The sequence below is a fragment of the Conger conger genome, chromosome 2 (assembly GCF_963514075.1).
Source record: "Conger conger chromosome 2, fConCon1.1, whole genome shotgun sequence".
Lineage (NCBI taxonomy): Eukaryota > Metazoa > Chordata > Actinopteri > Anguilliformes > Congridae > Conger > Conger conger.
In genome coordinates this window covers 43,578,191-43,589,466 of record NC_083761.1, presented here as the reverse complement: position 1 = coordinate 43,589,466, position 11,276 = coordinate 43,578,191, and the positions used below count along the sequence as shown (strand labels likewise).

Below are 11,276 nucleotides of genomic sequence, written 5' to 3'. Positions count from 1 at the left end.
TGCGTATAGTTGAATGTATCAGATCCACCATGCAGGAAAGGACTCAAACATGTTAAATGCTTTAATCTTTGTATATTAACATTATTAATAAGAACAAGCGTAAAGATTGCACTGAAAATGAAAGTAAAAAGACAAGGAGTGACTTTTCACCACTCAGCAAGAGTTTCACACATTCTAACAAAGTTTGAAATAAAAACGCTTAACAGTCATTCACAACTATTTTCAAAATTCCATTCTGCCGTTACATGGAAAAGCCTGTTCAGTTTCTGCTTGATGGTACAACCTAGTAGAGAAATACTGTGCGGACTGTTTTATGAGCTTTTATTTTAAGGTTTGTCATGGCTTAGGAGCAATTTTTAAATGTTTCTTAAATAAATGTAAAAAATGTTCTGGTGCTGTGCAAAGGCCCAAATACTTCCGTGTTGGTTCAGGTTTAATTTGACAGTATTCAAGTATTGTGTGGACTTTATATCGGAGTTATTTACACTACAGCACATTTTTCTGTAGAGTGATTTTTTTTTACCAAGCTGTATAAGGCGATCTTGCTGAAAACCAATCCAGTTTTTGAAGGCTAATTTGGGAGGAGGCAGCGGCATGATCTAAGGCACCGGAAGAGACGCGGATACCAGTGAGGCAGTGTTCAACACTATTATATACACTCAGTGAGCTATTTATCAGACCTGTACACCAGCGTGTTAATGCAAATATTTACCATGGAATAATTGTTAGTGCCAGACAGGGTGGTTTGAGTATCTCAGAAACTGCTGATCTCCTGTGATTTTCATGCACAACATTTTCTACAGAGAATTGTTAATGAGAGAGGTCAGTGGAGAAGGGCCAGACTGGTTGAAGCTGATAGGAAGGTGACAGTAACGCAAATAACCACGCATTACAAGAGTGGTATGCAGAAGAGCATCTCTGAGCATACAGCGTATCACACCTCTGAAGTGGATAGGCTACAGCAGCAGAAGTCAAATATCTAAAAGTGCTCACTGAGTGTACGTCTGCATGTACAACACTTGCTTGGTATGACAAAATTAAGGTAGAAAATCCACCCTAATCCTAAAATAAGTTGCAAAATGGATACTGTCAAAAATTATACCAATATCAATTTCTCATGTTAAACAAAATCACAATTTCTTTACACTGAAAGGGGAAAAGGTCCCCTCGGCCAAGTTCCAATGAGTTTCCCTCACCATTTATGCCCTGGACACAAACATATGACCTAGACAGGATGTTCAACTGTACAGTCAACATACAGAACTGAGTTACATTTTAATATTCTATTCTGAATTAAATTGCCCTTTTCTTGACATGACATTTATACCCCGTTGAAGCATTATCTTGGACAAGGATCACCTACTGTTTAAAATGCAGAGCGCACCACAGACAATGTATTTTATTGGGCATTTTTTAGGACCTTAAGGTACAATTTTCTCACTGTCTTCCAGTAGATACTACTACAGTGTAGATTGATGTCAGAAAGTATTCAGACCCCTTTTGTTTTGCGCACTTTGTGTTGTAGATTTAATTTTAAATGGATAAAAATCTTTGCCCATAAATCTGCACTCAATAACCCATAATGAAGTGAAAATGTATTACAAATTAAAAACTGAAATCTCATTGAGGTAAGTAGTCCGACCCTTTGCTGTCACTCTAAATTCACTCAGTGTGGCAATGACCCAAAGTATACAGCTAAGACAACACTGAAGTGTCCAGGTGTGCAGTGCTTGTAGAGACCCTGTAATTACGGCCAAAGGGGCTTCTATGAAGTACTGAATTAAGGGTCTGAATACTTCCTATATAAATGAAAAATTTCAGTGTTTGATGTAATTAATGAGTTAAATTTCTAGGAATATGTTTTAACTTTTTGGGTTAAATTATGGGTCATTATGGGTTCTTCACTAGATTGATGGGCAAAAATGGCAATCTTATCCATTGAAATTTAAATTTACAACAAGCAAAAAGTGAATGGGTCTGAATACTTTCTGAAGCCACTGTACAAGAGAACCTGGCTATGTTTACATTAGTCTGTGAGGGTGAAAAGTTCAGTTTCAGTTTTTCCACATTTTCAAGATTTAAATGTGGTCATTATGCTAACAACGAATTCCTACTATACTCTAATTTTCAAATAATGGATCTCATCTCATTGGAACACAACAGTTCTAGTTAGTTATACACATAAGAGTAGCATAGTTGGACCAGGTTTAGCAAACCACAGATAAGACAACTTCAGATATTAAGCGACATTGAGAAAAAGGCTCAGTGACAGCATTTTAGAAAAAGGACAAACGTTAGCAGGCAATAAATAAAAAGGGACTTGGGTTTTATCTCAATAAAGAGAATGGCTTGAAGTTTCACCAATAATATTACAAAACAGGAATATTTTACGAAAAATCTGCCCTCAAGCTTTGAATACATGTTTTGTCAGTGTTTGGCTACTTAGTAAACCAGAACATTTTTGCTTTCCTTTGATTAAATTAACAGCATTGTCTTGTATGTTGTAACCTGATTAGGAATCACTCATGAATGCTTAATTGGACTGAGGTATCTTCAATTAGTGGTTTCTGAAGCCTTTGTGCTTGCTAGAGGTCAGATATGGTCCCCTGCAAATCGATTTCCCTTTTTAAATGGAATTCATAATTGGCACAATGTCTCTGGTTGCAGAGATTTTAAAGCTGGAGTAGGCAAAAATTAGGTAATATTCTCTTAACATTCCGACAGGTAGCAATAAACCAACTGCTCTTGGAAAGAAATCTAGATATCTGTGACTGTCCCAGGATTCATTTTCAGGTTTTTCATCGCTCCCTGTAGCTAAAATACAGTGAGGGCAGCTCTCAGCCATCAGCCTACCTGCCTATCAGAATTGTGGCTCGCAGCCCCGAGAGGCTGACTGGCCACAGCAACGTCGAACCCGTGTGGGTGACGAAGAGGAGGGGGTGGGTTTCTCTGTATACGTTCAAAATCTTTCTTCTTCTGCCCAGATTCTGCTCACGGCCACAGATCACCTACCCCAGGTTTAATAACTGTCCTTGAAGACACAAGTCTGTTTCTACCACAAGTTATGCCAGATTAAGTGCCATGTCCAATTGGATTTACTTTCCCAGGTGGATGCAAGGCTGCATAATTTTTTTACAAGCAATGAAAATCCATAGTTCAACATGGACAGGCTAATGTTCTTCAGAAATGAAGTTCACAGTTGTTTTCATAGGCAGTGTTGTTGCTGACTGTGCAATAAGGGTGTTTTGGCTGCTAAGTCTATTGTAAATGCCTGAAAGAGTGACTGGGGAATGCTCAAGGTGTGACAAAAAGCAGTAGTCACCTACCTTTAGATGGACATTTGGCATGTGAATCAAATGACCTTCGGCCATTTTGTAATGCACGTGAACGAATCCTATTGTTTCCACGTTTTGCTTTTTCTTTTTCTCAATTTGTAAATTATCGATCATATTCCTGGTTTCCAGATTAGCAGGCACATCCCATAAAACACTGCTAGCCAGCTGCTGCTCCTTTTCATTTAACAAGTTCACTGTCAGAGTTGCACATTCAATACACCAGAGGACTTATACTATACACTGTTGAAACAGTCAGCAAACATGGATAAGGGTCAGATAGTCGCTCCTGTTCCATGAAGTAGCCAACTGAAGCCTAGACTGTGGGAATATCTGAATCTTCATACAATAATCTACTACACATGCATGTTTCTAAACTATATCTCATACCATTTGCACTCATGAAAAATATATCCCTTCCCCCCCAAAACTTGGCTGAAATGCTGGTAAACTAGAGAATGTTATCGAGTAAGAATATGAAATGATTTGCGGTGCTAGCAGTGAATGGGTCTTTGTAATCATTACGTTGCCACAAACTTACATGCTTGCCATCGTCAAAATGAACTTGTTTTGCTTGCATGTACAACACTCCTTTTGTCAGCAGCTGAAAAGGCCTTCAGTGCTAGCCACAAAAATCTATGCAAGAGAAGGCACTTGACGGAGATAATGCGGTATGGTTCATATGATGGGTAATGAACTATTTGTGTGCATTTCTGACACTAATTTGCACATCAGTAAGTGTGGCGAGTAGACCCTCACCTTCATGCTAAAGGGCGTCTTCCTTCCTCTCTCTCCAGGCCATTTCCACTGAGGCCTTCTTTCCTTGCTGGAAAGGACTTCACATGAACATACACAATACACATTCTCCGTCTCATGGGAGGGTGTGCCAGGACAAGAGGACTAACTACATTGGTTAACTGAACAGTTTTCTGTACTTCAAATAGAAAACTGAGTGATTGTTGCACATTCAAAGTGAACAGAAGATAATATGAATTTGGGTTTGTTATGAGCTGGAACAGGGAGGCTCCAGCGTGACCCAAAGTCACAATATTTATGTTGTCAAGGGCACTATGGGATTGTTGGTCTAGCAGCCTCGTTTTTGGATGGCCGTTTAGCAATGTCTCTCAAATATTTCACAATATACAACAAATTCTTACAAAATTCATGATAAACAAGTGCTTATATTATGTATGTCTAAGTAGTGAATTTGTACTTTAGTGAACTTTTACTTTAGACCTCTGTGTGGTATAGTAAATTCTTCCTCCTGATGTCTTCAGATGTTTTACCTATTTCCAATAGTTTGACCCTATGAAATGCTTCAATGATTGTTTTTGCAGTAAATAAGACCCGATTCCCTCCCAGGCCTACAGAAATATGATTGGGTCCATATAGGATCCCAGTACCACAGCAGGGATCTGCAGGATTCCCCTTGTTAATCCGATCTCTTAACCATCACAAATGGTAACTGCCCTCTGAATAAAACCAAAAATACACAGGAATTGTATCAGTCCACTACACATCTTTCATTAAAGTATGTCTTGTGCTTTAACCTAATAAGAATGCATACAAAATAATTTGGGATGCACATTATTCATTATGTATAACACAGCAGGAAATGTGACGCTATGCAGTTTAGTGATTAGTGATAAGGGCTGGTAACAGTGACCCAATTCCGATTTTCAGCTCACATGTGGCAGATGTACTATGTGAACAGGAAAAAAGCATGTGGAATCAGATATTTCCAGATCTGTTTTGGGCCACATAACTGGAAATATATCTGTAAGGAATACATCACATGTCCTTGAAGATACGTTATTCCTATATTTGTTCCTTGTCTGAACCTGTAACATGTGGAACCACTCTCTGTGGTGTAACTGCAAAGACTGCGACCACTGTGAATTCTGTGACACCTTATTTCTGGTTCCAGTGTCATGGTGATGTAACAACCCTAGACCTGGGTTCAAATAACATTTCTTTACATTCAAATACAGTGAATTGGAACAAATTAAATTATCCCAAAAGTATAAACCCTGCCCATCTGCTCCTCCTTGCTGGTGCAAATGGACCAGGCAATATCAGTAGAGCACAGAAAATTATTTGAATCCAAAACAAATACTATTTGAATGAATTTCAGGCACACGTGTGAAGCATTCTGCCCAGGAAACATGCTTTGTATGTATCAGACTGGCGCACAGGGCTGGGCTGCAGTATATGTGAGATCTAGGCAAGCTGCGCTTCTCTCCCTAATGCAGATGCATTTAAGGGTGGATCATGCAAATAAAGGGCGAAGATATTATAAGTGTGGCTGATTATGTATTCCGTTGAATTTACTAAAGTTCACGTAATTAACAAGGTTTGAATTGTGCATTACATTTCTCTGGCTCAAGAGACACAGGCTCTGAATCTTGAAATAACTTTAAATAATCTTTGCAACAAAAATCACACTAGTTCAACTCTAGTTCAAATCTAAAGATTATTCATATTAGATATTAATGATTCCAGTCAAGCAATAATTAAGGCTGGGTGTTTGTCACAGAAAATATTTAGAAAATAATTTAAGAAATTAACCAATATCTCATGCTAAGCTGTGGGACATGACTGAAATAACGTGCTCAACCATAGCGACAGTAACAAATGTTTGAAGTCACAGACTGCAACCGCACCAACATACCCTTGTCAGGCCGCATCTTGCGTTGCGAGTAAGTACGTGATTCTGGCCCTGTGCTTTTTAATTTTTGGGGATGTACTGTATGCAACATCTACGTGGACGTAGTCTGCACCATTAACAAATAAATGATAAATGTCTGCATTTATATAGCGCCTTTATCCAAATTGATGCTTCTCATTCACCCATTCACACACCAATGGCAATTGGCTGCCATGCAAGGCACCAACCAGCTCATCAGGAGCAATTGAGGGTTAGGTGTCTTGCTCAGGGACACTTCCGACACACCTAGGGCAGGATCAAACCAGCAACCCTCCCCTCTTACCTCCTGAGCCAATGTCACCTAAAATATGCAGCATATGCCACACAACACCTATGTGTTATGTGTATTCTGCAGAAGTAGGCTACGAAACAGCCCTTAGTTCTGCGCTTGCATATGTATGTGTGGCAAGGATGCGGTTTGCGGGAAGGTAGCAGGGAAATCTGAGGACCACACCTACTGGTTAAGTCGGCACACACCTGGACTACGTTACGAATCGGTCCAGGCTTTTCAAATGTGTGCTTCTGTCCACAGAGGAGAGAAGAGATGCAAACTGCACGCAATTTGGGTTATCGTCGTTGCTTTTATTAATTTAGTTAATTGTTCTTTGTCCGAATCCTGCGAGGGTGAACACTGAAGACTTTGATCTATTTTTCCCGTTTGTTGGCATCCTCTCTCTCCTTCTCCCCCCACTCTTATTGTGAATAAAGGCCCGGCAATGTCTCCCTGTGTCCAGCTGGTCTGTCCTCTCAAGGGTGTGTCATGGTGTGACAGTATAGTTGCAATTAGATTGGTCAACTCAATAGTCTTGCTGGCCAACTAGTAGTAGCTAAGATAACTAGCTAGCCAGCATTTATAAATTATAATAAGTAGCTAACTAGGTGGATACACTTACAAACCTAGACAGCAAGCCAGCTCGATGACACCGGAACCAGAAATAGGGTGAACTTGGGCTGAAGAGTCAGTCCAGGTCTAAATACAGGGGATGTTCATTGCAGACCTCTAAAGATGCTTCGGAAAGCAATAACTTTTCATTATTATGTCGGTCTCATTTGCATCCATTGCAGGTCTCCCTTGTGTCTGTGTGGAAGTTTACTTCTAGATTGGTAACCAAACCCTCATGTACACCTGCGGGCTGTAAACTGTTAACACAGGTATCGGATATGGGGTATGACAAACAGGAAGTCAAAATATGTTTTGATATAGGCAGAAAATCTGAACTGGGCATCAAGACCTCCGGTGTAAACATAACCTATATTTTAGCAGCTCTTCTGATCCCAATTGTATTTCTGTCAATAAAATTTTGCCATGTTGATTGGATTAACTTGACACTGAAGGTCCCTGAAAGAGTAACACAGATTCACAGAGGGCAATCATTCAGATTCAATTGAATAAATCCATTCACTTGAATAAAAGCAACAATGGCTAACATTAAACACTACAAAGTCCTTTCATAAATCCACAGGTTAAAGAACCAGATGTCCAAACAAAAATGTAGCATTCTTTTTTTCATAGTAACATCTTCCAGGCTTTCGGGACCTGTGGTTGTCTATAGGTGATTCCCAGGGACAATTATAAGAACGCAAATCGGGATTTGATGGGATATCCAAGGCAGGACACTGAAGTGAATTCTCATATGATCCAAACACAATCAAAAAATGATGATCAAAAAAAAATATGATCAAAAAACAATCCACATCATAGCAGGTTTCCAAGCCATGTCCATTTACAGCACTGTACTTCTCCTCTTGACCACAACAACACATTTAAAAAAAAGGTCTTGTTGACAGTTCCACAGAAAACACTGGCTGTTTCATTCTAATCTGTCTAGCTGTTGAGCTTAAATGAACCAAATACCAATGAAACCAAAACACAAAAACAAAGAGGTATCCAATGTCAACATTGCCAGAACTTTCTTTTCCGCCAGAAGGGACAGTTAAGAAACATTTCCATTGGAACAAAGCAGTTATATTTGGTCTGCTGGCTATTCCCAAAAAATGGCTGAACATCATTGTTTCTGGAAACAGCTCATTCAACAAAAATATGATTAAGATTTACAACATACTCTATGGAAATGATTTTAAAAAAGAAATCAGCTTGGGAAAGAAACTCTGCATTCACTTTACTGTCATTGACCATCAGTGTCCACTCAGTTTCTGCTTTATCCAACACAGGAAGAATTCAACTTCTGATGACAGCTTGATACATGCTGGGATAGTCCCTACGGAGACGACAAACCATGCTCCTCCAAAATAAGTCTGGGATTTAGGGAACGAACAAGATGTTTGACTCAATCACATCAAAACAATGAGGATGATTTTTTTTGTAGCAATGTACTTCCAACACATCTGGGTCTTCAAGTGATCCATGTCATAGTTGTGCTTTCCAGTGGGTTGCATTGGATTAGATGGTCATGTTTTTGTTGGTATTTTTACCCAAAGATCACTTTCAGGGAAGGATCTATAAGCACACCATCAATGGAGCCTGAATCCTGTGCCCCCTCAGAAACAGTATGAGGGGTCCCTGGGCACCCAGACCTACTTTTTGACATTGAAGACCATGAGAGGTCTCTCCTCGTGCTTCTGCCAGGGGCTCTTCTTGTTCTCGCCCTTGTCATCCTTGTCGTCCGGGTCATTGTCATCCTCGGGGCTGGTCATGGAGTCCCGGCGCGTCTCGCTGTTGCTGCTGCGGGAGCTGTTGACCCGGCTGCGGCCCCGCCGGGGGATGGAGGTCCCGCGAGGCTCCGGGGCCTCGTCGAGCAGCGGGGTGAGGGAGTTGTCCTCTGGTGAGCACATGGCCGTACGGCTCTCGCTGCTACTCGGCTCTGTGTCGTCCAGGTAGGTGAGCTTGGAGTAGGCCTTGCCACCCTGGTCTTTGCGGTCGGCGCCTGCGCGCTCTTCCTTACTTTTGCCCTTTCCCTTGCGGTGCATGGCAGGTATCGTCTTGCACTCCTTTACTTCTGGCCCAGAATCCAGGTTTGGGTCGTTGTTAATCCGGCGCTCGTTGCCCAGGTCGATATACGAGTGCCTCACGTGGGAGTTGGCGCGTCCGTCCAGTGATATGAACCAGGCCCGCGGGTGCTGCTTCACCCCCAGCTCCAGCAGCTTCTTCTCCGTTAGAGCCTGCAGCTCCCCGTTCATCTGGGCCATGGTGGAGTCGTTGAAGAGGACGGGTATGCGGACGGGGCCCGAGGACGGGTTGGGGCCCCAGCTGCGACCCTCGGGGTCCTCCCCCGGGGCACCGGCCTGCTGCTGGCCCTGCTGCTGCTGCTGCTGGGGGGTCATGCCCCCCTGGATGGCATCCATGTCGTGTTGCTGCTGTGGCTGCTCTGCCGCCTGGTCCACCCCGGAGAAGTCAGAGGACAGCCGCATGTAGTGGGCCGGGATGACCAGCGTGGGCACCATGCTCCTGTACATGTTCTCCTTCATCTGATCAATGGAGCCGCAGAAGATCAGCTGCCCAGGCTGGGTGTTCAAGGAGGTGGGCCGAGCAAGGTGGTCCGAGGACTGGGTCATGGAGTACTCCGGGGGCTTTCCATCAGGCTTGGGGCCCTGGTAGTGCTCCGAAAAGGGTGGGGGCATTCCGGGAGGGGAAGGAGGGTCGGAAGAGTAACCCTGGTTGTCGTTGGCGTTGTGGCGCCGGCTGTCGGCGCCCTTGTCGTCCATGGAGCTGTAGCTCCTGGCGTAGTCGTCCTGCAGCAGCGGGGGGTCCAGGCTGTTGGTGTCGGTGGAGCGCGTCACCTTCATGGGGAAGCTCTCGCCTCGGCGGGTGCCTCCGTCTCCCTTGGCGTGCCGCAGCTTGTGGGCGGGGACGTGCCTGAAGAACTCCTCCCGTGAGCTCTGGAAGTCGCGCGAGGAAGAGAGGTCCGACTTGACGCCATCCATGTCGCCGTTGGAGGAGGCCGTCTCCATGTGGCCTCCGCTGATGAGATTGAGGCGAGACGTGGAGGTTCCCTGGTCCTTCTTGGAGCTGTCCAGTGTGGTGGAGGCGTGCATTTTCCGGTGCTGCTGCCTTGGCTTCAGACACCGTCTCCTAGGATGCCAAACAGACAGATGAAAATTTACTGAACATGCATTGCTGCAAAACATGGAAAGCATCCAGCTCATTTTCAAGACCTTCATAAACACAGTACTGTAGTGTATCCAGTATAAAGGCTCACATGTCTTCCTTTTGGATAAAAAGCAATCACTCTAAACTTTAGAATGATTACTTTTTAAATGAACCTGGATTCCCACATTCCCCACAATGCATGCTGGGCCCTTCTTCTAGCTCAGCCATACCTGCAGTAGTAGAGCAGCAGACAGAGCAGAATAAGCAGCAGCAGGGCAATGGAGCCAAGGATGGTGAGCAGAAAGATGGTGTGATAGGTGGTGATGTCCCTCAACCCTGTGGGGTTCAAGCTCGTCCCTGCAATAAGAGAGGATTTCCCATGAGTGAGCAAGGCTGGGGTGCTGCCATGCATCTCTGTTCCATCACATCCATGCAGTGGAATCAGGACCATGTCTACCAAATCCATGGGGCAGTTACATGCTAATGAACTTAGCTTGCTTCTCAAAATTGGCTTGCTTTCCAAAATTATTCACACCATTGATGAAGATGACCAGAGAAGGCTATATCAAATAAACAAAACAAAAAAAGAGCTCCATATTTTGTATACTCAAAAATTATACTTTATATACAGTCAGTGAGCACTTTATTCGGTATTTATTAGACTTATTTCTTATTAGACTTCTAGTGCTGTAGCCTATCCACTTACAGTTATGATACGTTGCGTGTTCAGAGATGCTCTTCTGCAATGTTTGTAATGTTTGCTCTTCTACACTCTAGTAATGTGTGGTTATTTGCATTACTGCCACCTTCCTGTCAGCTATGAGCAGTCTGGCCATTCTCCTCTGACATCTCTCATTAACAATGCGTTTCTGTCTGCAGAATTGCTGCTCACTGAATTTTTTAAATTTTTTACACCATCTTTGCAAAATCTAGAAACTAGTGTGCATGAAAATCCTAGGAGATCAGCAGTTTCTGAGATACTCAAACCACCATGTCTGCCACCATCAATCATTCCATGGTCAAAGTCACTTAGATCAAATTTTTCCCCAATCTGATGGTTGATGTGAACATTAACTGAAGCTCCTGTATCTACATGATTGTATGCATTGCACTGCAATGATTAGATAATTGTATGATTATGTAGGTGTAATATTACGTCAAGAAGATATAGAGGATGCAAGTGCATCTT

The 11,276-nt window shown here is 42.7% G+C and overlaps 1 protein-coding gene across 1 annotated transcript in view; it reads right to left on the bottom strand.

Moving 5' to 3' along the window:
* Positions 1 to 43: 43 nt before the first annotated feature.
* Positions 44 to 11,276, bottom strand: part of LOC133121230 (protein FAM171A2-like) — a 67,719-nt gene continuing 56,486 nt past the window's right edge. The window contains exons 9-10 of the mRNA XM_061230432.1: positions 10,318 to 10,444; positions 44 to 10,069 (exon numbers count right to left, since the gene is read on the bottom strand). Coding sequence (XP_061086416.1) covers positions 8,575 to 10,069; positions 10,318 to 10,444 — 1,622 coding nt within the window. The 3' untranslated portion in view covers positions 44 to 8,574. The remainder of the gene's footprint in view (positions 10,070 to 10,317; positions 10,445 to 11,276) is intronic.